At 40.0% G+C, this 26,701-nt stretch overlaps 1 protein-coding gene across 4 annotated transcripts in view; it reads right to left on the bottom strand.

Moving 5' to 3' along the window:
• WWP1 (WW domain containing E3 ubiquitin protein ligase 1) overlaps positions 1-25,533 on the bottom strand; it is a 62,920-nt gene extending 37,387 nt beyond the window's left edge. For 2 of the 4 annotated variants that reach the window (XM_035546481.2, XM_035546483.2), the window contains exons 1-2: positions 24,412-25,533; positions 2,161-2,251 (exon numbers count right to left, since the gene is read on the bottom strand). In XM_035546481.2, the coding sequence (XP_035402374.1) occupies positions 2,161-2,230 (70 nt within the window). In that variant the 5' untranslated portion in view covers positions 2,231-2,251; positions 24,412-25,533. The other 2 variants (XM_035546482.2, XM_050709312.1) reach the window with 2 other exon arrangements.
• Between the last annotated feature and the right edge of the window lie 1,168 nt (positions 25,534-26,701).

The raw sequence follows: 26,701 nt of genomic DNA, 5'->3' as shown, positions 1-26,701 counted from the left end.
CTGTCCAAGACCCTAAAGGCATTAACCACAAATTTTTACTTAATTTCAATTGAAAGGTGTACACTTAACTCCTTTACATCTGAAAATTCCAGTCTAATTCATGTGTCATAAAATGGAGCTGCAGCATTAACACCAATGAAAGATTAAATGTAAAAGATTAGAAGCATGATTCCACACATGGGCCATATTTTTTCATCTGAAATTGATACCTTTTTCAGCTTCAAAAACCCCTACTTCTTCCCCATTTGTTTTTTCCTCCATATTTTACTTTTTGAAAGCAACTGCAACAGTTCTTAAAGCTATTCTGTCATAATATACAAGCTTCCTTTTAGTTTTCCCCCTTTTCTTTGATTATGCTTTAAGTCATTAAGTTTTCAGTCCCCTGACAAGAACAGAATAGTACCATTTTTTGGTAAGGACTTCTTAAAAAAAATAGGAATAAATAAAAAAATATTAGCAGAAAGACTTCAAAAAGAACTGACAAAACAGGATAACTCACCAAGACCATTTGAAAAAATAATGATGGTACAATTTGTTGGTAACAAGCTTGTAACTATCTAAACCAAAACCACTCCATATGAATTTCCCTGCCTACAAAATGAGTATAAGCTACTTGCTTCCTTTATGTAAGTGCTTTTCAACTACAGTTCTTGAAATATAAATCTAGATTCTGCAACAGCAAAACTAATCTGAACAAAAACCACAGTCAACACTCTTCTGCCACCCACCTCTTTTTTTGTACTGACACTGGCATTCCTCTGATCTTGCAATGAAGGCTGGTTAGAGAACCAAACTTTCAGAAAACTAATCTTCAAATTTGTACGGATTTCTGTCCACTTCTGAACCAGATCTCGAAGTCAGAGAAGCTCCAGTGCCAGGAAAATACAGAACTACTTATATAATTAGCAGAACAGTACAGGGTATCAGAATGATCATTTCTGCATACCCAGTTCTGAAGTTACAGGTCATTTATGTAACTCAGTTTGTTACAGTTATTTATACACTCGATCCAGGTGGCCCCATCTACACTATTACTTATACTTGATTCTGACAATTTGTCATGTTATCAAGTTACCTGATCCCTACACAAGGTTAATCAATTTTCCCACAGAAGGTTCCTCTCATTTCATTAAATATCCATTCTGGGGACAACAATGTATTTTTTTCCTCAGATAACCTGGTCCACTTTCTACCACCCAGCGTGCTACATCTTTCTTCAGATACGGTATTTTTTAAGACATGGTATCCTCCTGATGTTTTCCAAGTTTTAGTCAAGAAAGACTCGACATATTCTTGGTCATGCATTCTTTCTTACTTCAGGGTTCCCAGATTTCTCAGGAACCCTTGAAAAGTTCAGGTTATGTATCAATGACAAAATAACATATATACATATGCATACATATATATACATATAAATGTATGTGTGTATATATTTATGACTAATACCTAACTACTTACCGATAACATTTTTACATTTAGGTAATTATGACAGCAATACAGCAGTTGTCAAACTTGTTAGCCTAGATTCATCCTGTTTATCTTTGGACTACAATAGGTATTTTTTCTGCTTTGCCATCCCATAAAAAGAACAGCTAAGACTGATGCCAATTATCACATTCCTGACCAGTTCTTACCCATGAATAGCAAAATACATTCACCTATGCGGCCTGTCCAGCTTCCCTTCCAGTAGATGCTGGGATGACTAAAATCTATCTCAAACTGTGAGAACAAGTACATCAAGAGGAAAAAAGTAAACAGTCACAAGATGCAACATTGCACCCATTTTCACTGCAGTTCATTAAAACTGTCCGTCTTTTTTGTAAGATTCCAGTAATGTACGTTCCCCTCTACAGATTTTGTGCCATTAGCTACTTGTTCTCAAGCACAATTCCTTACATTTGTCCCTACTGTTGTATTGCAAGTTATTTTCTTCTCATTTGAAAAGATCATAAAACTCTGTCACCGAACTCCTTCCACCATTTCTACCTAGCTGCAATTCATCTACTCATGTTATAGACATACTCTTAATCATAACCTTCAAGTTAATTAAAATATTGACTACACTGATCTATTTTTCACACTGTTTTCAAATGTATTTATTTTTTCAGAATATGTATGTTTCACTGGAAAAAAAACACCATGACAAATATCACTACTTGCCTGTTACTTGCATCTGTAACCTGCCATTATGGTTGTTACTTGTATCAGATCTTGGTGAGGCTGTGGCCATGTCAGAGGCTTAGGCTTTAGCCTAAAAGAAAAAGCACACAGATGTTTATTTCAAAGTACTCTTCTCTGCATGTCAGTTACAACTATAAAATAAAGTATTCAACTAATCAGCAAGTTACCAGATGTTACTTCTGTATGACAATTCAGTATTTCATAACACCAGTTAAAAGAAATTTACTCTGCAAATTTGTCACACCTTACACCTTTGAGCATGCCGAGGCACTTCAGTAATACTTATGTTTACACAGGTCAGAATACATTTACACAGTTTCTTGCTTAAGACAAAAAAAAAAATAAAAAATCAGCTGTGACATCAATGTTCCTATCTATCTCTAGAAAGTATGCCCATGGTCTGATTTCAGATGAGCTAAGCACCCACAACTTCAAGTGAACATGTCTGAAATGCTTACATGCTTGAAAATGAAGCTGCCGTAGCATCAGCACAAGTGATTTAGACAAAGAACATTTAAATTCTGTTCTAGGTCTTGCAACCAGTTTTCTCAACCACTGCTGTCCACACACCAATCTCTTTCCTTCTCCATCAAGGCAACAAGTACTTTGCAGGGACCACTCCATCTTACTATTCAGCAACTAACATACTCGGGCATTGCATCCCAACACTTGAAGCACATGCACGCGGCATCAATCCCTTCCCCTCAAATTACTACACCTGAAACAAAGCTAGAAATAAAGTATGCTATACATTTGGTTTATTTCAATGCTTGGTTTTAATATCTGTCATAGCTGGAAAAGGTAACTCAGAGAAACACAGAGATCCAAATGGAAGTACATTATTGGCTGCGCTTACTAAATCATGGTAAGTCATTTTTCACTCCCACCCACTAACTATACACACATTTTTTGTCAGATGTCGCTGGTAAGTTTCCGTCTTCCCCAATGACAATCAGTTGTTTTTGCAAATCAATGAAAGGTGTTGCATTTTTGTATTTTTAACAAATGGGTTCATAACCCACTGAACCTATTCATCAGGTTAGGAAACTGTTTCCAAGTTTAAATGTACAAATATGAGGGGTGACACAGATGTGATACAGGTGGCACATCTAAATACATACATCTTTTCTGGCAACAAAAGCAATATAAAGATGGAAACATTTCCAAACATTCACTTTCAAAATGCTCCATGGCACAGATTTCTTTCAAAAAAGCAGTTACTTTCTCAACATCAAAGCATCTCTTTTAATGGGTGGAAGGGACACATTGTCTTTTTGTTGGTGTCGTTGTTTGTAAAATATCTGCTGGGTAGTGTACTACTGACAGCCACTTGTCATAACAGAAGGTCAGAAAATATACAACACTTGTTGTTTTGTGAAAGAAAAATACATAATTCATCGTTCTTTGACAGCTCTTCTGAGCACGTTGCCATGAGATAATCAGCAAAGTATTGTAAAGATACTGCTACTAAAAGGTCTTGCTTCCATATCATTAACCACATCAATAACATCCTGCAGCACTTTGTGCACTTCTGGCTCCAACTTCCTTTCTGTAATAGCCTGTAATGATGCAGTGAGTCAATTTCACATCTGGTGCTATCTCTAACCTTACCTGGTAATTCCCTAACCCCATTTGTTGTTTTTTTGTTTTGTTTTTAAACTTCAGTCAAACCAGGCACTCCATCAGTGGTTACAGTTTTCCATAAAAAATGTTTTTATAAGTCATTTACTGGTACAAGTATCTCTTCTCTGGTACATCTTTCCTTTAGTGGCTTAGTTCCTTGTGTACTTCCTTATCAAAACAGAATCTAGCAAATACCATAAACTGAGGGATGTTAGAAACATCTATATTTACATCCAACTGTATAGCAAATCTCACACAGTGTAATTTGTTCTAGTACTTCTTTCTTCAGATCTTCAGTACTATTTTCTATGTGTTTTCTAACAGTAATTGCTAACAAAGAAATGCATTTTAGTTGCCATGTTGTCTTCCATGTATTATGTCAGACATTTTTACCACATCAGGAAGAACAAGTGTTTGCCCAGTATATGTGGCTTTTTTTTTTCCTTTTGCTATTAAGTAAGGAATCTCAGAAGGGGTTTCCCTGAAGATTTATCATTAGATGTAGTGGAATCTTGTAGAGTACTGGATTGCGAACCACATGACTTTAAACAATGCAGAAAAAAAATGGAGAGGTATGACTTCACGTTTCAGACGCTTAAAGATGATGAACACCTATCTCTATTTCAAATAGTCTTCTTGATAATTTAGTGGGGTGTGGTTTTTTTGGCCCACTTCTTGTCAGATTTGATTAAACTGTCACTGTTTTTTACCTCATAATACGACTGACAAAGAGTTCATACCTGAGGTAGGAGAAGCATCAGCTCTACCATGCTCTTGTTCACTCATGCTTGCATTATTAGTATTACTTTCAATCCATGAAAGGTGCCACTATGGAACACCCACCCCCCACACACCCCACACTGCACGATACCCCCTTGTCCCCTCTCGACACCATAGGTGATGCAAGACCACGTTAAGTATTACTAAAGTTTAATTCCACCTCCCCTCAGAATCACAGAATGGGTGAGGTTGGAAGGGACCTCTGGAGGGCATCTGGTCAAACTCCTACTCAAGCAGGGACAACCACAGCCAGTTGCCCAGGACCATGTCTAGTTGGCTTTTGAGAGTCTCCAAGGAGGGAGACTCCAGTCCTTCTGGGCAGCCTTCATCACTCCTGAAGGAGTTGACCTTCATTCTCTTCATGATCCTTCACTGGACTCCTCTGACTATGTCCATGTCTCTTGCGCACTGGAGGCCAAGAACTGGACCCAGTACTCCAGGTGTGGCCTCACCAACACTGAGTAGAACACTTAGCCTGATGCAGCCCATAATAGCTTTAGCTTTCTTAGCAGGAAGTGCACATTGCTGCCTCATGTTCAACTTGGTGTCCACCAGGACCCCCAGGTCCTTTTCTGTCAAGTTGCTTTCCAGCTGGGTGGCCCCCAGCATGTACTGGTGCCTGGGGTTGTTCCTCCCCAGGTGCAGGATTTTTCCTTGCTGAACTGCATGAGGTTTCCATCAGCCCATTTCTCCAGCCTGTCGATGTCCCCCTCTGGATAGCAACATGACTCTTGGATGTCTGTCATCCTTGGATTTACTGAGTGTGCACTCTTCCCCATTATTCAGGCCATTAATGATGACATGAAACAGGACTAGACCTGGTAGACCTCACTGTCTGCTCATTCAGCCCATACTTCAGCAGCTTGCCTGTGAGGATCTCATGGGGGACAGTATCAAAGGCCTTAATGAAGTCTGGAAAGACATCATCCACTGCCCTCCCCTGACCTGTACCTGGCCAGCTGTTTCATCACAAGAAGTTATCACACTGGTCAAATATGACTAGCCTGTGGTGAATCCATGCTGACTACTCCTGATGATTTTCTTCTCCTTCCTGTGCCTGGAAATAGTTTCCAGCATTAGCTGTTCCACCACCTTCCCAGGGATCAAGGTGAGGCTGACCGGCCTGTAGTTCCCTGCATCCTCCTTGCCCTTCCTGAACATAGGAGCAACACTTGCTTTCCAACAGTCTTTGGACATTATCCCAGTTGCCACAACTGAGCAAAGATTATACAGAGTGGCCTCACAATCACATCTGCTTGCTCCCTCAGCATTTGTGAGTGGATCCCATCAAGGCCCATTGATTTATCAATGTCCAGCTTGCTTAAGTATTCTTTGACCTGATCCTCTTCTACCAAAGGTACACCTTCTACGCTCCAGCCTTTCACCCTAGTCAATGGGACCTATGATTCCTGCTATCTCCCTGGCATTGTATTCCTATCATTTCAGATAAAATGCAAGTCCTAGGATTTTCTTCCCACACCTAAATGGATCATCTTGGAAGCCTCCCTTTAAAGACCACTGATATGGAAGGCATTAACCAAGCAATACACGCAATCAATTCTGCAGCAACTAAAGTCAAACTCTTCACAAGAAACCACAATCTGCACACTAGTTCTAATCATACCTGAAAAAAAATAGTTTAGGCATATTTTTGTAACTGACAAATTACAATCACTTTTATAGTGTTCCCCTCCCCCCCCACTGTCCTCCTGCCCCATCCCTGGAGGTGTTCAAGGCCAGGCTGGATGGGGATTTGAGCAATCTGGTCTGGTGGGAGGTGTCCCTGCCCATGGCAGGGGGTTGGAGCTGGATGATCTTGAAGGTCCCTTCCAACCCAAACCATTCTGTAGTTCTATGATTCAACTTGCATAGGTCTAAAATGTTTGCGGTTTTGTTTTGTGTTGTTTTATTTTGGTTTTGTTTCCTTTTAACTGTACTCTTAGTGTGCACAAATCAAGATAAATAAATAAATAAAAACAAAAACCGTGTCAAAGTCCCCAGGAAGACAGGGCAGACAGCTCATTGCCTAACCTACTCAGGCTTCAGGTTTCAGGTGCTGATTTATCTACAAGACATACAGCTAGCCCTAACCTGAATTTCTGGCCCTGCCTGCTCCTAAGCTATGAACTGAATTTGGCGTACATGTTTACCAATGTCCTGATAACACTGAAGTGAAAATTCACTACACTTAACTTTGTACCTTTCCCCTTCAGGGGAAAAAATGATGACAACGGCCAGGAAAAAAAGTATTACAATGCCAGGAAGCTACCAACTTATCAAGGACATGAAACGGAGTTAGGCTTGGCTTTGGCTGCGGGACTGCACGTTTCTGTGACTAGTACATAACTATGTCCCTACCATCAGTGCCCCAATGTTTTGCTTCTGCTGCCCCTGTAAAAATCAACATCCTTTTATAATAAAGGCCTATATTAAATTCTTAACAATATGGTACACCTAGGTACACGTGCACAGCAATGATTACAGTTCTAAATTTTTAGAACGCTGTAAATAAAATACTGCATTAGCATGCATGTCAAATACTATTGAGAAAAATAAATTAAAATATATGCAGCTGCCAAAAAAAGCATTTTTTTTTAAATAGACATCACTTTTTGTATCAACAATACATGAAGAAAATCTTATATCATACTTTCTATTCAAAATGGCTTTTGAGCAAACTAGTTGAATCAAGTACTTCTGGTCACTTCATGGTTTAACGATTCCAAAGCTGCAGACCTCCCCATCCTTGCTTAATTAGGAATTAAGAACTGATACAGTATTGATAGGGGGAAAAATCATTAAGTTTTCTAAGTCAAATTAAGAAAATTTATCAATTGTTTTTCTAGTAACTTCTTTTTTAGGAATATATCAAAAATGACTTAATGCTTCAGACAGTTATCAGTTATTTCAATCAGTAACCATCCAAATCAGCTACTACATTTTTGAACAGGGCTAACAGGTTATTGTCATATCAGCCCTGATCTGGGTTGGTTCTCCTGGAAGAGAGAGCTTGCTCACATCATGTTTGTGATTTTCATTCAAGGTCCAAAACAACAAAGAAACAAAAAACAAACTTAATTGCCTGATGCACATTGAGTAACACTCACAGTTGGACAGGTCTTTCTTCCAGGTAAACAAAGCCTTCAGGAAGAAAAGCCAGCCAAGTTACATTGTACAAGATGAAGGATCTTATCTAGAGAGCTGAAATAGAAACACCTATTACTCTCTGAAGGCTGTTCTGGATAGAGGACAAATGCTGCTGCACAGTCAAAGAAGAGAAGTACAAAGCAAAGCTTATCCCCTCAGGAAATTTCCTCTAACAGGCAAATTACTACTATGATGCAGCCACAGAAATAAAAACAATAAATAGATAAAACACAATTTATCATCTAAGTGTTTCCAGTAGTGACAAAAATAGTATTAGTGACATTGTGTAAGGTGCTGGTGGCAGATTGCCGTATACTAGAAAAGGACAGGACACAAAGAGCAGCATTACTGGGAGCATAAACACAAAGAAAGAGTAGTCTAACAAGAATTTAAGACAAAGTAAATTTGATAATAATCTAGAAATACATGGAAACACATAGGAAACAAATGTAACGGCTACTGAAATAAAATACTGCTTGCAAAAAACCTCAGGCTTCTGAGAGCACAGGCAGTGCTGCACCAGACAGAGAGCACGCATAAACACAGGCTGTGTGAAACTAAGCAGGGACAGTAAAGAAGTCACATAGCAGAGGGACTGACAGATTTGCTGTAGGATGGGATTACACCATCACTCTTTTACCTCATTAGAATAAATAAAAAATCATCAGCTGATTTAAAAAAAAAAAGTCATGCAACTAGAAATTATTCAAAGAAATACTGAAAAAAATAAATCAAAGTTTCAAGGAATGGGAGGATCCCATATTTGTAAGCCAGAAAACCCTACATCTGCATGGCAGAGAATAACCAAAACTTAAACTAAACAAGTTGTCTGATCTTGATGAAGGAGGGGAGGGGACGGCAGTTACAGCAAGTCATTAAAGTGATGATACTCATCTGGAGGACTGAGTTTTCACAACCAGAGACGTCAAAAGCAAAACACCAGTACTTTCTTGATCTTATTTTCAAGAAAGTCTACATGAGAAAGAAAAACAGCTACTGAGGAAGCACAGAAAGATGCTTTAAAAAAAAGTAATATATAAATATATATATTGCCAGTCGCACAAACCCTGACTACTAGTGCACAAGGAACCCTATGTCCTATAGGCACCATTTACCACTCTGTGGTATGCAGCCCCCAAATCCACCCCCCACACCCCCCCTTTTTTTTTTTTTTTTTTGCTACTCAAAATAAATGCCCAGTTTGGCTACTAAACATATTGATTAAGGCTTAAAATCTTTGATGTTATCTCTGTATAATCTTAAAAAGAGGATTAAATACAGCAATGTAAAGGGTCACTATCCATGCACTTATAATCCTGCTGAACATCGCTGGATTAATTCTAACACTGGCTACAGCCATAACACATCCCTGAATATAAACTTGCTACATCTTTTTATCCAAATGCCTGGGCTAAATTTCATCACTCTAAGAGATACGAAGCTTTACTTTCAGAGCTGCTTCACTGACACACAAAGCCCCCCTCATAATTCCTGAGTCCTAAAAATGAACTAACAGAGTCTTGAGAGCCACATAAAGTTCACAGTTGTCAAAAAACTTTTCTGAACCATCCTCATCATACATAACCACTACGTTAACTCAAAGAATACAATCTATCTATAAACCCCTGTAGCAGATACATTAAAATTAGTGTTAATTTAGTTTTATATACAAACTTGTGTAATTACAGATCAACTAAGACAAAGTAAGACTCCACCTAAACCATGGAATGTATGATATATCCTTTAATTTTTTTAACTGAAGGCTCGCTTCCTGCTTCATGTGAATCAACAGTTTCATAGAAGACAGTCTAATTAATAACAGTATTTTAGATTTGCAATTCTGGGAAACACTTTCTCTAAATCCCAAAATGCTATTAAAGCATCGAAAAAAAAAAAAGATGACAACTACTCTAGTGGATATTGCATTAATCTATTTTTAGTCTCTAGTAGATAATGGACTCATGGAACTTTAGCACTTATGTTTTTAATGACACTGCCCATTTGGTAATGATTGCACCTGGCTGACACTTTCTATTCTGCTATACTAAAACAAACGATGGTCTTTCTTCTAAAACTGAGAGATAAAAAGTATCATTGGAGCAGCGAAGACATATTTATAAATTAATAAATCAGGGAAGTACCAAGGAAATATTCATCAAAGAAGCTCTGAGTGAGGAAGATCACGTTACAATTTTTTGCAATTGTTCTAATATACGTTCTGATGTCCCATTAATGAAAACTTCAGGGATGTTGGGGTGTTTCTCTGAAACACACCCTACCCTAGTATAAGCTGTCTGACCATACTGACAAAAATGTAATAAAGTGGGTCACGAAGCCAGTCACATGAGCACATGCACACACACACATTCTTATGACATCAGTCCACTTAAAAATAAAAAAACACACATGCTGACATAGCCAGGAACTCAGAAATCATCCATAAAGCCGAAGTTTTCTTCGTATGCCAATTTGGACTACAGCAACTTTTCCAGTTTTAATTTCAGACGTTTAGATCAGATATTTATATAAAACTGTGGCAAAGAACTTAAGAAGTCACTCAGCTGACTGCAGTTTCAGCCAGTACAAGAGAGAAGATTGAATAGAAAATAAATGTAATTGCCATTTAAAACAAGTTATATGCAATCACAATGTATTTTGCTTAGTGATCATGCGTTAATAAACACTGATTTATGCTCTTGCTAATCTGATGCTTCTGTTCCAGAAACAATACAGAACTGGATGGATAGGGGAATAACAAATAAGCACGAATAAAGACTACACCAGGAATAAGTACTGTCAAATCAAAAGGCTTCCTGAGTCCCCCAAATCGACATAAGAAAACTTGAAATCTAGCTGTATAAATGCACTAGGCAAGGACAAAGGAAGTAGATATGCAAAAAGCCTAAATGTTACTAGCACCTTTAATTCAATTTACTTTAAGTACAAATAAGAATACAGATGGTTAGGTAAAATCACCACAGTGTCATAAGTATTAATTTTTCCTGTATGAGAGCATATCCTCCAAATTCGAATGGAAATACAGACCAAAAAAAAAATATATTTTCAAATGATTTTTTTAAACAAGGAAGCACAGCTACTTAAGTTTTTTCCCCTGTAAGCAAAAAAGGTATGGTGAGTCAACCACTTCCCTGGACAGCCTGTTCCAATGCCTCACAACCCTTTCAGTGAAGCATTTTTTCCTAACATCCAAGCTAAACCTTTCATGGCACAACTTAAGGCCGTTTCCTCGTCTTATCATTTGGTGCTTGGGAAAAGAGACCGATTCCCACCTCGTTATAGCCTCCTTTAAGGTAATTGTAGAATGCAAAACGTCTCTACTAAAAGCACAATATTTTTCTAATTTTGTTATAGCTAATTGAAAGTTTTTCTAATTAACTGATTTAAAAAAAAAAAAACTGCCAGCGTAGCTGGGTTCTTTTCAGAGAAGCAGTAATTCTGTATCATTAAAATAAAAAAAAAAGGATATCTCCTTTTGACATTGGAAAAATTCTATCTCAGAACTGATTATACACAAAGAGACCAAAGCAGGACTTTCTCCTTAAAACATTAAGGAAGATCCAACCTTGAAACTAGTATTCCCAGACCCCTCCCTCTTAAAAATTCCCATGGTTCTCCCTTTACCCAACATATCAAGTGCATCCCTGAGCAATAAATGTAGAAACGTTCAAGTGTATCTACAAACACAGCAAATATCTTAAAAGAATGGTCATTCACTGGATCCTAAACATGGCGCTCTAATGCCTTATTCAGTGCACTGAATTCTTGCACTTTGGCCACCTAATCAATGATTGCACAGTAGAATATCTTGCAGACTAATCATTACCTCTGGCTTCCCAGTCCTCATGCCCAAGGCAGCCCACAAGACACTTTCTGAAACAACCTCGTGACAAAGTTCTGCCCATGTGGGGCCTGCTCCTCTGGATATCTGGAATCACACATTTGACAGTTAGTTTTATGGCACGTTATAGATTCTCCTTCCCCTTAATAGCCTCTTAGGTTGTGAAACATGAAAAAACACCTGTCATTTTTCCCCCACCATATACACCACTTTTCCCCATAAACACCATAACTCCTGCTCCAGGGAAGCCATTTTACCTCTCAGATATCTCTACAGAGCATACCTAACTAAATTCAGAACTACTGCTCTTTAACATCCAACCTTCCAGTTTGACATGTTTGTTTCAGATCTGGAGAAGAACCTGTGTACCCAAAAAAATGTGTTGACCTTTATTGAACTGAGCAGGACAGCCAGCAAATGAGTATTTGTAGAACTCTCATCTTGCCTACAGCCAACATTAACAAAGGAATTCTAAGAACTGACACTCCCTAAATAGATAGCTTTGGTAATCAACAACTAAAATTACAACAATACTTGCACCTAGGCAATACAAAACTTTGAAGTCAAAGCTTTATTTCCCTGAGCTCCACAAGCATGTTTGCGACTGTAAGAAGCAACGGAAAGACTACACTTATCATCAAGGGATATCTCCTATAAACACTAATAGGGCTATCTGAGAACCATTAAAGCTTCTGCTTGATGTTTGTAACAAAATTCATTTGTTGTTCTTTACTTCCTAAAAATCTGATCTGTCCTCTATCATTTAAGATGTTCTCCACCATGTTAAGATCTACTATTACAGGCTAATTAAAAGGTTAGCAATTCCATTCTCCTTTATAACCAAATATAAAGTAACTAAGAACGTACTGCGAAGCCAAGCAGGTACTTTGTTTTAGGTGTGATGGTCTAGGGGCACCGACAAGAAACAGTATGTAAGTCAGTATTAGCTTTTATTATGTAGCTTATATTATTTAACTGTATATGTGAGGGACAAACAATCCTCTCCTATGAACAGAAGCTTACAGCAAGAAGCTATATCCGTGAGTATCTTATATATTTAGTCAAAATACTTGATGGTTAGTTTTGATTCCTTTCAATCGGATGCCTGAATTTAATATAAGCATACATTGGTTTATAATTCTCCTTTTCAGGTATAACTAATTAACTTTATTAACTTTAATTAACTCCTACTAAGCATACAGGAGGAAGGCAAGGTCCAAATTACACAAACAGCTCTAACCTTTGTTTTCTAATCTGACTGCTTTACTTTGAAGAGTTTACATTCTTTCAATTTAACTCAATAGATCCGTTTACACGACACTGAAATGCTGCATTTTTTCACAGAATATGCCAAGTTCCTTGTCTTTTGGTATTCTCCTGTTGCCCTAACACAAACTGTCAATTCCCAATCAAATTTCTTTTTTATCTGCTTAAGTTCAATCACTTACTATTTTTAAGACCATTATCTTTTGTTGTTTTTACCTTCAACTTTCAGTCCTATGGATATTTTTGTCTTTGAATCATCTAAATCATAGGACTGGCTTGTAATATGGTGACCATCACTTGCTGAGCAACAAATTTATTTTCTGTGGCACCTACTACTGGTTCTAAACTTCAGTCAACCAAGTATTGACGGACTAACACACAGGCCTACACCTTAAAAAAGTATGCTATGATACCATTTATTAAAATGAAAAACTTGCAGCTTTCAAATGCTAGTCACAATACTTACAGATACTTCCAAAGATAAGACTCCTGTAGATGCCTTTACTACTTACTTCTACTTATTGATAGTTTCTCTAATTTCTTGGGTATTGCTGAGTTTAGTGCATGTGTGTGAGAGAGAAAAATACAAACAAAGAAAGCAAGCCTTTACCACCTAAGAAATAAATGTAATAAATACAGCAGTATAAGACTTGTAAATATTAACTATACAAACAAATGGATCTGGAAGACACAAAGGAACGATTGCAAGTACTGTTTCAAAACATTTGTAATTGTAGAATATATTCTATGTTAACACTGAACACCGAAAACTTCTGGAGACAGTAAAGTGCTCCTGATACCTAACATTCACCCTATAAACTGCATATTCACTACATATAAATCCCGAATATTTCATTTACACCAAGCCCATCGAGTGTCCTGATGGGCAGGCATATACCGTTGGCTTCCTTAGAACCTGTTTTGACAGTAGTACAATTTCAGCTTCAGTAGTCTCCTCCTCAGAGACTGTAAGGCCCCATCAGCAAGACAAGGACGTAGTTTTTAGCTACTAACAGCTTCTCCTGAGATGCTCCAACATTCACAATAAATTGCAAATATTTTGTTAGTAAGTTCCAAGTTACCAGCCTTATAGCAGACCTAGACAGATCTGAACTGGAAAGCAAACTGCTACTCTTCTTCAGACACTGGGTTTGATGCAAGCTTTTCTGTACGTTAATTTATCTTTCTCAGGCCAACCTACACACAGTTCCACCCCACCCCCCCTTCGAGCAAACAAACCTTTGTCCGTTCATAGTGGCAACAGGCATGGAGAGCAAGCTACATATAAAGATATTTCATTTTCTGTCATTTCTCAAGCACATCGACTGACCGTCGTTTCAGACACGGGAATACCAAACCATGCATCAACTGTAACATATTGCCAGCCACATAGTAGGGGCTAAGAAAAAATACAGTACAATTACAGAGGTTTACAAAACCTATTTTTGAGAGTGTTATGCAAGAGGTCTAAACAAATCACAGGCTATGAATCCACGGCACAAGTCTGCCTGCTCTGTTTTGTCTTATACTTAGACTAGCAGCTCTCTGGCAAAGACCTTTTTTAGCCTGGTTTCCCAAGCAAACATCGCATGTATGATTCATATTGTCCAACCACCTCTTCCCACTCTTCCTTTCATCTCCATCCCTCTAAATGAATCTGTTCACCACCAGATTCAGTTTAACTTAACTGAAAAGTAATGTTCTCTGATACACTTGGATCCCAGGAGCTTCATGAAAATCAACAGCTAGGTAGAGGAAAAAGACAATTTCCTGCACTTGCTGAGCAAAGGACTACAGCATGAACTCAAGCTATCCATGCTGCCTGGCCCAAAGACAGACATAGCTATAAATCAGTCTAGGCTGGTGCTGTGTATGGTGGATTTTTTTTTTTTTTTTTTACTGTAAGAAAGGTCCAGAAGAAGAGGAGAGAACTGTCAGGATGTAAAAAAGAAAAAAAAAAAAAAAAAAACACGAGGCAAATGTGCCTGATCACAGAACTACTTATTTGACAAAATATTTAGGGCACACCTTGCTTATGAATCATAATCATGATGATGTTTCTAGGTCCTACCAAAAAATCACACAACAAAAAATACTAAAATGCCTCCTCTGTGTATTAGATAGACCCCACCCCCACAAAGTAACAACCCAAGTAAACAACTTCCAGGTATCTTGAATAGAACAATAGTCACAATCCATATATCCAGAAACCTGGGATGAGTATCTTCCCCCTCATTTTAATATTCAACTGAATAGCTTCCACATCTGCCAAAATACCACATATGTAACATATACTAGTTATAATTAGTCTTCAGTCTCTCTGGGTTGCCTTCTGCTATGGAAAATCCTAATGGTTCCTATAAATTATTGTGTATCAGACTTGCATGGAGAGCCATGAAAGTCATGTAGTAAAACATCCCTAAAACATCAGCATTTTTAGTCTATCTACATGGTGAACAGAAAACCTGACCGCAGTCACACAGAGGCAGTTCGATATTAAATTTAACACTGTATGTAACGTATTACAGCAATACAGGAAATGGAGAAGTATTTGGGCTGCATGAGAAGTATATCTGGGCTGCAGAGCAGGCAGGCAGCCTGAGCACATACCACGAGTGCCCAGATAGCTTATAAAATCCACTTGCATCACCACAGCCTTATTAGTCACAAGAACAATTACTAGTGTAAGCATGTCCCTACTGCAGGCACAGCAGAACTAACCAAAAAATTCCAAAGGAACACAAAGGAGCACTGAAGACAATGACCAAGAGCTTTGCTGTTTCTGCTGTGCCCTCATCATCCTCCCCCCCCTTCCCCCCCCTTGGTTCTGGTGGGTTTTGAAGAACCCATGATAAAGCAATACCAATTACAAGGAATGCATTCATACTGTCTCACAAAATAGGTCTTTCCCAGTCTCTTATTGTTTTGATAAGTCAGTAAAAGACAGTAAGTCAATACTCAAAGAAAAACCTGCTTAGTGTTAAGGGCTGAAACAGCAGAAATGGTCTTTGCACAATTTTTGGCAGTAAGAGGTTTGATGTGATCCACCTCTCAACAACTACCTCAAAAAACAGCTCAGCGAAGGAGAATTCACTTAATGTTCCCACTCTTTCCTCCCTGTGTTTGCTTTTTATAACGTGCTATGCAAGCCTCTTTCCAGCTGTCAATCTCAGTGTTAAACATTAAAACATGTCTGTCCTAATTCCCAGCACAGAGCCCACCAGTCTTACCTATCAGTGAGATCACTCACCCAAGCATTGTCCCTGTTTTTCAGAAGGGCCCTTCAGTCTGTAAAGGGTTAGAGAATTCAACCTGATCCTTAATAAGGTGCCCAGGTGATAAGCCCTCCTTAAAACAAAGAGTAGCCTGTTTCTGCTAATTATTTTGCAGTATGATTCAGAGATAACCCAATAACAAAATGTAACTACTTTATGAACGCTTGTCACCACACAAATATTACAAGTTGAGAAGACGAAAATGAGTACTACATAAGCCCTACCAGAAGGAAGAAGCCTCTACTCCCAAGCATCAGTACTGAACCACATCAATACATCTGAAATCAAGTTTAGTTCAAAGCTCTAAAGGAATCAGTGGACTATAAGAAAACAACTTGAATTTTGTAGTAAAACAGTGTTTGAAATATTTACTTTTCTCCACTTAACAGATGGCGATCATGAGGAATGCAGAAATAGGCTCACGAGGGTCTGTATCCTTTCCAATACAAGGCAAAAGGCTATTTTATAAACCTGAAAGCATTACCAGCTAATTCTGGAGAACAACACTGCCCTGAAAACTTTGAAACCAAGTGACAACAAACACTGCACAGCAAAGGCCACCCAACTCACCACTGCAGGAAATCAATTTCCGAATTTCTTCCCCATTCCTGTTGATTTTAGGGCAACTTTTGAGGACAGATATTAGAGGCAGAGGAGTGACAAGAAAGGGAAAAGAATCACCAGCACCCCCTATTCACATAACCTAATCATGGCCAACAGAACTTTTTTGCTGCAAATCCTTTCAATCCATAAATGTACACAATAACAACTGAATTTTTGAGGAGCTGAGGGGCTACATGTAATGGAATTTGCACATTAACTATTCCCACTTTCCACAACCCCACATTTCCTTGGTTGGTCTGGCAATTTCCCCAAAAAATGTGAACTTTGAGATGTTACCACCAAAGAACAGCCCTGATTCCAGAGCCAACCTCCCAGAAAGGTCCCTCACAACAGCCATCGAGCCTAACAAACCAGTCAGAAAACTACACAGGCATAAAATTCTCATGGTAAATACATGGTGTTTGGATTCAAAGACTGCAATATATTGCCTTGAGCTGCCATACAGCAGACTAAAATGTGCTTAAGGTATTCCATAATACCACATGAACTTCACATCTACGTTACCCTGCAGTAAAAAGTTCCACACCTAAGCTACAAGCTTTGTGAAGAACCACTTCCTTTTCTCTGTTTTGAAAATAATGCTTACTAGTTTCATTTGATATGGCCTTGCTTCTGTTGCCTTTTGGTAAAATTTATTAGAAAAGACACTAATCAGTCACTCTATTGTTCATGCCAGTCATGATTACAATATCCTTCTTCCAGTCTGCAGAGTATTAAGAAGACTTAGTCATTCTGTAAGTTTTCATCCACAGAAGTCAGTCATCCTTGTCTGGATGACACACTATTTAAGACAGGGCAAAGAGTGGAAAAGATCAAAAAATGCACAAAACATTCATTTGAGACTGGAATGTACCATGGGTATAAATGGTGGCATGATGATGTTGTAAGAACAGAACAGAGAATAAAATAAACATCTTCTCCATCAACCTTTGAGACATCAACTATTTAAGCTGGGGGCGAGAGGTAGTGTCAATCAACATCTAGAAACGTGTTCTTACTTCAGCCCTCGGGGTGGGAGAAGAGGACGTTTGAAACAACATTTTCAAGGATGTAGGAAAACAAGCCCAAGGAGTATCTCTTTGCAAATTAAGATTTACTTCCTCTGATATTACTTTCTTATGGCCTTTCGAACTTTGAAACTGAAGCAAGCAACATAACAGATTTACCGAACATAGACAAGTACATCAACCTACCCTGAAAGCAGACTGTCCCAAGTAGTTGAGAAAACAAAACGCAAACCAACAAATAAACAAACAAAGCCTGTAGTAGGCAGTCTAGAATAATACACTCATAGGACATATTTAGAAACATGATTAGTTTACGTCCTGAACTGTAAAGTCTATAATCTTTTTATTAAAGCACCTATTATTTATCAACAGATGTTCTCCTTGTCCATACGACAATCTGTGCCTTTGAATCATACATCAGCCAATCCCAACTGAACCTTGTAACAATTACATCCCGACAGACCACCCTACTCGGGTTTTCTAAGCATGCTCCAGCATCTCCTTGTTTAGGTACATGGCAGAAGGTTAAAAGCGCAAACTGGAATTTACTCAGACTCAACCTCATTCAAAGGTCTGCCGGCCTCTGCTGAAGGCACCCTATTCCTTCTCTTCTTTTTAAGCTAAAAAATAAGCTGTACTTTCCAGTTGGTTTGCACAGACACAGTATTATGCTAATAGTTTTCTACTTGAATTGGTTATTTTCCCCATCAAAAAAGGAATACAAACAACCAAGAAACAACAGTCTGTTAAAGAACTAAAGCTAGGAGGTCCCTGCACGATACAGGGACCACTTGCCATACAACAGTAACATTTAACAGTTTCTGAAACAATTTACAAAATAAATATAAAAACTAGTATACAAGCTAATCTATATTATTTTCCTAATACATTCCAACATTTACATTTTAGTCCATTCCCAATCAGATGTTTTCATAGAGTAATCTATAATTAGTCAGGCTTTTATTACTCAATACTCAATTTACACCCCATTTTGATGAACAGTTCTAGCTACTTCTTCCGGTGTGCATTAGGCCTCCTATGTTAGCAAAAAAAATGTATCCATCGTATTAAGCTAGCCTGTTTTGTCCCTCTGAAGTTCCCACTTCCATTACTCAGAAAATAATTTCACAACCTGCAGATTTTGACAGATTTTTTGATTTAAATCACTTTTGAGAAAAAAGTACAAATTACTCCATTAGTAGCAGTCTTTTTGCCATATTACAAGCTGAGATTCCAACTAGTCCTCTACCCCACAGCCATTCCCTTAACAAAGCAGTTTTATTCACCATTCCATGACAAGACAGCCTTGTCAAAAACTTCTTACAAGACAGGCAGATAGGGAATTTTTTATTATTATTTTTATTTGTAAATGACACACAGATTACATGAGTCTTCCACCAGATTTTCAATGTTAATTGATTTTTTTCCCCACTCAAAACATCCAAAAGTTAAAACACACTTTAAAAAAAAAAAAAAGAAAAGTCTTTCCAGATACTAAAGTAGGACAGCACCCTTTTTTTTTTGAAAAGATAACAGTGTAAGAAGGTAGCTGGAACTGGGGAAGAGGGAAAAAAAAGAAAAAAAAAAAAAGTGGCAAGAAAGAAGGCATAAAAGGAACTGAAATTCACAAAAAAAAAAATGCTTCCACACTTCTATCCTGAGGGGAAAAGAAAAGGGAAGTGTGGCAACCCTGCTGCTCTTCATCTTCATTTCAGCTTTCCTCTTATGTTTAATTTTGTTTTTTGACTGTTATGTTTATGCTCAGATACTCTAATGTCAGCGTGCATACTAGAAAATGCAAGAGTTAATTCAATTTACCACTTAGTAAAAACAAGGTCAGATTTTAAAACGTATGTATCTTGATCTGTTCAGCAGTTTTAGTTTACGCGTACAAAAACTATATTACATCTTACTGAATTTCTCAAGAACGAGCAGAGCACTGTGTTTCAAAACTGTACGTGTGTTCTTTTTTCAGTTCTAATGCCTGAGCATATTGTGCAATTTCACAGACTAGGAACATAATCTTTCCTGTTTACTTTTCCCTATTCTAAAACCATAGCTCCTTTGATTTGATTTATACTGAAATATCACTGGCTACATTTAAATGTATATACGATCCAAAATTCTCTCAAGATCCAAGAACATAAGAAACAGAGGAAAGGTTTTATTTGTGGTGGTGTCTTTTGTTTTGTTTTAAAAAGGATTCTTCTGCTAATCTGCTGCTCCATTTAAATATTGATAATAAAAATCTCACGTAGAAACGCCAGTAACTAGAAATGTGTGCAGAATATACTTTATGCACTTTCCCCTGTGCATTCACAGCACAGACAAGAACTCTCTCCTGCCCACTTCAGGTTACAATGTGAAGATCCCTGAATTTCTAAAACAAACAAAAAATTACTTTCCCCTGTTTATTTACTTATTGTTGTCTTCTATCACCACAATCAGCAAGCTAACTCTGAATTTCTAGTAGAAAAAACACAGACGGAATGATTCTGTGCTTTAGAACCACTTGAGAAGGTCAGTTACAAACACTTATTTGTACTCTGTGCCATTTATATCCAAGACAAATGGAGAGAAAGTGCTACTGTGTTTTCAAGAACAGTTCTTTATGTTTGGGGGAATTATTCCAAAGTGATTTCAGCCAGTGAAAAATTCCTTGCTTCAGACATCAGAGGTTGAATTTTACTACAGAAGTAATTAAATAACTCCACGTTAACATCTCATGTGATGGATGTTAAGAGGTCTTCAGGTTTTGAACTGGCTACAATTAAGTACCCTCAGACCCTAGTGACTTGAAGTAGAACATTAACATTTCTAACATATTCCAGCAATAAGAAAAATGATGATAAATACAAAAAAAAAATCAAAAGCTCAAGCAGATAATCTGCTTTGTTAAACACATGCTTCATTCCAATTTTTATTAAAGACCTATTTTAGTCAAAAGCCCTCATAAAGTAACACTACCCTCCAAGCAAAATTCAGTTTATTCTTCAAAGTCAAAAAAACTTGTGAATTAAATCTGAATTCATGTTCTCGTTAAATAAGACTCTGAAAGTGCTTTCACGACAATATTGAATTATCAAACCTTACCTTACATGGCAAATTCTCAAAATTGACTGAGAGGTGAGGGATTGAAAAATAACTTGTTTGCTCTGTATCTAGAGAACCACCGCAGTATACAGTCATGCAAACCTGCAGTCATTAGTTTCTCCATGCCACATTCCACATGTCTAGTAGCTACCAAGAACTACATGTAATACAAGGATAAAGGTTTCCCTGAAATGTTAAGTAGGAAAAACCATAGCACACTCCCAGGTAAACAATTCTGACATAACTATTCTGACAGCTCATAGCTTCTCTGAGTCCCTCGTGTTCTTCTGTAAAGCAGCATCAGGTTAAGCAATACGGAGCGAAACTCTAGCATGCTTCTGGTTAAACTATTAGGTCCTCAAACACAGTAAAAACATAGCCCAAAAGGCAGTAATTAGGACTTCCCACTTGGAGAAAATAATTAAAATATATATATATATATCTCCCTTTAAAAGGTACTATAGGAAATTTCAAGCAATAATAAACATGTCATGCCACTGCTCTACAGGAAAAAAGAGGGTGCACCACTCATACAATCTGTTTTTTACTACAAGCCCTCGGATTGCCTCTTCCAGACCACACCAACTCCTGCTGCCAATGGGGAAAATGAATTTCTCCCCCCAGCTAAACCATTTTCCTTCAAGAAAGTAGAGGTGAGATCCCTGAAACATGTAATGGTCCCTGCCTGTGACTATTTTAGTTCACTACAGGAGAACATCCTAGGTCTGAACACCTATAAGGAAAGCAAGTGGCCTACTGATGCAAAGAAAACAAAACGTTAAAGAAAGGCCTGGCTGTAAGCAAATCCTGCTCTCTGCACTTGCACGTAGGCCAAAGGAACAGAGAACATGTCCCTGGCCATGGCTTAACTCAGAATCCAAAGAAAGCTCCACAGTTCTAAGCTTACAAATTTCATAAAGACAGCAAAAAAAAAGACAGGATTTGGCTAACTGACACTAACAGAGAAAGTGGAGAGCACCACCACCACCCCTGCCCCCAGTTTACACATTTTCATTCTGGAAGGCATACTGGAGCAGCTTATCTACTGACTTAGAGTCTTACGCAATTGATTAAGAGCTCAAAAGGCACTTTTTAATTGAGGTGAACACTACACTGTGCAGAAGCAGGTAACATAGCTTAAAATATATGACATACTTGCGAGTAGCTTTACTCCTTCTCTTCATTCTCCATAAAGAAAAAAGAGAAAACCTTAAATTAAAAGTAGCTTCCAACAATCACTTAAGCACAGCTTGGAGGAAGCCCCCCCCCAACACAAATGTCTGCACTTGTCTGTCCCTCCATCCATCCCCCCTCCAAACCACTTAATTATTTTCATTTTAGCTGATTAAATTCTAGGATGGGCTTCGGTTTTTTGTTGCTTAGTTTTAAGCTAACAGTGTTTGGCCTAAGTGCACAAATGGTAAGCCATATTTATTAACTGGAAATGGCTAGGCCATGAATTTTTTGTTATGGTGCCTCGGATTTCAAATCTACTTTTTTAATGACACAGGGCAAAACTGAAGGTACACCAACTTCCTCTGACAGATGCTGGGTTTGGACACAAAGGAGAGTTGGAGGGAAACAGAGCTTCCACACACATTCTTCCCAGGGAGAAACCAGGAAAGCGAGTGGAATTTCCAACTTATCAAAGTTCCCAACTTGATATGGAAAGAAAAAGCAGATGTTCCTCTTCCTTCCATGGAGCCAGAAAAAGAAATCGATCGGCTCTGAACCCTGCGAGTATTCCCCTGATTTAAGAAGCACTTGTAGACAGGTGATTATTTTAACTTTATTGTCAACCCTTCAACAAGAACACATGTTTTGTTCACTGATGTTTAGCAACAAACAAGTTATTTTTCCAACAAAAATAATTTATACCCTTTCGGTAACGAGCTGTTCCATACTGACAGATTAAATCTGTCTTGGGTACATAACATTGCTTTCATGTTTTCAGGTATAGTTACACATTTATTTTACAGTATCATTGGAAAAAGACTACTGATAATGATAAGTTACTCAAGCTAGAAGCATTTACAGAATCACATCTTCACCTTAAAGATGAAAACACACACCAAGGAAGTGAGAAAAGGATTCTAAACCCAAGCACCATCAGCTGAAAGTATTTCTAGTTGTCCCAGTCGAAAGCACCTTTATCAAGTTTCCAGACAAACTGTGCTTTTACAACTGTACAATGTTTCTCAAAAGGAGGAAAAATACTCGGATATTTCCTATTATTTTTTAATCTTTACTAGGATTAATATCCATGAGAAATAATAATTCAGTTTAAATCCATCAGCTTACTCAAGTAAGGCAGCACACACACACACACACACACACACACAGAAAAAAGCCCAGGTTAATGAAGAATTATTACAGCCAACCACTAATCATTTCGTTCCTCTAACGATAGAGGGATTAAAGCAGAATGAGTTTTAAGGGGAGACACTTATTACTATGAAGGCAATATTGTCTTTCATGTGTATGTTTATAAATAACTCGGCCACCTCCATCAAGTGACAGTTTTATTACTGCCACTTGCTAGATGGTAAACTCACACAACCTGGGCTTTTTATGCAAAGTTTTCTACATAACACAGGTTCCGTGTGAAAATATGGTTGAAATATGAAAATCTCCTTGTTTCATCCAAATACTGAAATTTCACCCAAACACCGAAGAGCTCCCATTAAAACTAGGCAGCATGCAGTCCTTGTCTCTCCGATGCACAGTTTAAACATTTATAGACCTGAAAGCAGAGCTAGATCATCCTAGTTTAACTTGGAGGAGAACCGATGCTTCGAACATAAGGCTTTACAGAAAAAAAAAAAATCCAAGTAAATAAACACTGACACCAAGTTGTAACATTTTGCCACCACATAAACAGGGACTGGCGATACAAACAGACCTTTCAAGGTGCTGCACCCAGACGGTGTGCTCGGTAAAACAGGCATCAGGAGGACCCAGACTGCCCTGCAGACACCTCGAGCAAAGGCAGCGAGGTCCCTCCTCCCCGCCGTACCCCCCTTTTGGGGAGCACACCGACGAGGGTGACAGCAGCCCATGGTGCAGGACAAACCTCTCCTCACCTTTTCCCTTCCCCGGCCGCCCCCAAGGCCGGCGGGGCCGCACGTACCCCCTGCCCCTCGGCCCCCAGCCCGCAGATAAGCTGCCGGGAGGCTCCCCACAGGTCGGGTCCCAGCCCTGGGCCGCGATAAGCCGGGTTCCTCCCCGGTACCAGCGGCGCTCCCCGTTCCCCCCCCGGCCAGGTGGGGGCCGAGGGGCCCTCGGAGCCCCCTCCGAAGCCAGCCGGCAAACGCGGCGGCCTGCGGAGGCCGAGGCGGCGGCGACCTGGCCCCGGCTCCCTTCGCCATTTTAGCCCCCACGCCCATCGCGCGGTGACAGGGGCGGCCCGCAGCCGCCCGGCGCCCACCCCCGCGGATGGGAAGGGGGGGGGGGGGGGGGAATAAAATAAAAATAAAACAACCCAAACCGCGGCCGTTTCGCTCGGCAGGCCGCCGGGCCAGCCCGCAAAGCGGCGCAGCCTGTTTTGTTTCCTTACCGTGGCTCGCAGCCTCGCAGCTGCCGCCTCCTTCTCCTCCCCTCACCTCCTCCTCCTTCGCCTTCCTCCTCCTCCTCCTCCTCCTCCTCCTCCTCCTCACCCCTCGGCCGCCGCGCAGGATGATGCCATCTCACCGCGGCAGCGGCGGCTCGCCCACAGCAACCCCCCTCCCGCCGCCGCGGCGCGCCCCCAACGGCCGAGCCAGCCTCGTGTGCGCACCCCGGGCACGGGCTGCGGGAACCGTGGCGGAGCCGCCGCCGCCCGGGCGTCAGGGCCCGCTCGGGGCCCGGCAGTGCGCAGCGGCACTGGGAGGGACGGAGGGAGGAAAGGAGAAGGGAGGCTCCGAGCCGAGGCTCTCCGGAGGGGGACAGGGCTTCTGCCGAGCGCCTGCCCCGGGCTGAACCAAGTCGGGCGGCGCGGCGGGGAGACGAGCCGAGCCGAGCCGAGCGGGGCGGGGAGGAGGAGCCGCCGGTTGGGGCGAGCGGTGCTGCCCCCTGAGGTGGAGCGCCCCGGGAAGGGGCTCCGCCGCGGCCAGGGGGGTGCCGGTTAATGGAGCCCGGCCCCTGCTCCCTGATGGGGACGGGGGGCTCCCCCCTCAGCTGCACCTGGAGCACGGGGGCCCCGGCACGGCTGAGGAAGGCACAGGCTGTCCCGACGGGGCACCGCGAGAGGCTTCTGCCTCACGCCGAGGGCTAAAGGGTGAACTGCGAGGAGCAAAAGCTCGCAGCGTGGAACCCTAAAGGGACTGCCTGAAGGGACACAAGACCTGTGAGGAGCGGCTGAGGGAACTGGGGTTGTTTGGTCTGGGGAAGAGGAGGCTCAGGAGAGACCTTAGTGCTCTCTCCAGCTACCTAAAAGGAAAGTGTGGGGAGCTGGGGGTCAGCCTCTTCTCGCAGATAACTAGTGATAGGACTAGAGGGAATGGCCTCAAGTTGTGCAAGGGGAGCTTAGTTTGGAAATGAGGAGACATTTCTTCTCAGAAAGAGCAGTCAGGCATTGGAACGGGTTGCCCAGGGAGGTGGTGGAGTCTCTGTCCCTGGGAGTGTTCAAGGAAAGGTTGGACGTGGTGCCTAGGGACATGGTTTAGTGGGTGACATTAGCAGTAGGGTGATGGTTGGACCAGATGATCTAAGGTTTTCCAACCTTAATGATTCCATGATTCCAGCCAAGTCTGGCATTTTGTTGGTTTTAAAAAAACGCCATCAGCCTGACTTGGGCACGCAAAGCCCTTCAGGATGCTCACAGAAGTACTACTTTCCAAGCTGTTTGTTCTTTATGGAAAATCTGTAGGAAAACCACAACATTTGGGAAAAAAAAGGGAAAAAAAAGACATACAATTCAACTTTAAGAATTACCTTTGACTGGCCTTCTCTAGAAGATAATACTAGGTCTTCTTTTCACTGGTAACACTGGTACAAGTGTCTGAAAACCATGGTTGTTGGAGTATTTGCACACTACAGCTGTGACAGGAGATGTGAACTGCGGGCTCGCAAAATCCATAACAGGCTGTAAGGCTAGTTGTTTTCAGTTAACAACCTAATTAAGCCATCTGATTTACAGAATTCAAGAAATAATGTTTTCTATACATCAACTAACACATTTAAAGAATGCAGTCCTGCTTTTGTTATGAGATTGCCCTAAATGAACTACTGTCTTACTCCAAGGAACTACTCTTACTGTCCTTCAGAGTCTGCCAGTAAGGTCCATCTCTCTTTCCTGCTAATTTATTTTTTGTTTTATCTGAGGTAAAGCAATCTAATTGAAATCTAGAGTAAAAATGCCAGTAGCTTTGGGTAGGAACAATTCTTAATGGGGAAAAAATTATGTTGAGGAACTTTCCATTGGATGCACCTTTGCATTCTCAGCAGTAAAGGACCAGTGAAGGTGTAAATAGCAACGTTTCTATCTCTGCTCTGTACATAAGCTTTTAATTCTCCATTTCTGAGGTTCTCCTCTTCCAAGGCTTTGCTCGTTACTAATGCCAGCAATCTGATACTGGTATTTCATGAAAAATATGAGCATTATTTCTTCAGAATAGTCTATAAGTATAAAATTACTACAATTACCCTTGCCTTATGAAGTATGAAAGTGTGTAGCGATTTGAGACAATACTCTGTATACAAGTTGCGGGTTTCTCTGGCTTGCCTCCTCTGTTTTAAAACAAGCTTTGTCGTACATTTGTCTCACCCCAGGGAACAGTGACATTCCACGTATTATTCCCTCTTAAAAAGATATTTGATAAACTTATGAAAGCAAAATGTCACAAGTTGATTAATGGCACAATTTGGGT

This window comes from Cygnus atratus, chromosome 2 (assembly GCF_013377495.2).
Source record: "Cygnus atratus isolate AKBS03 ecotype Queensland, Australia chromosome 2, CAtr_DNAZoo_HiC_assembly, whole genome shotgun sequence".
Lineage (NCBI taxonomy): Eukaryota > Metazoa > Chordata > Aves > Anseriformes > Anatidae > Cygnus > Cygnus atratus.
The sequence above is the reverse complement of the archived record's forward strand: the minus strand, read 5'-3'. Positions and strand labels throughout refer to the sequence as shown.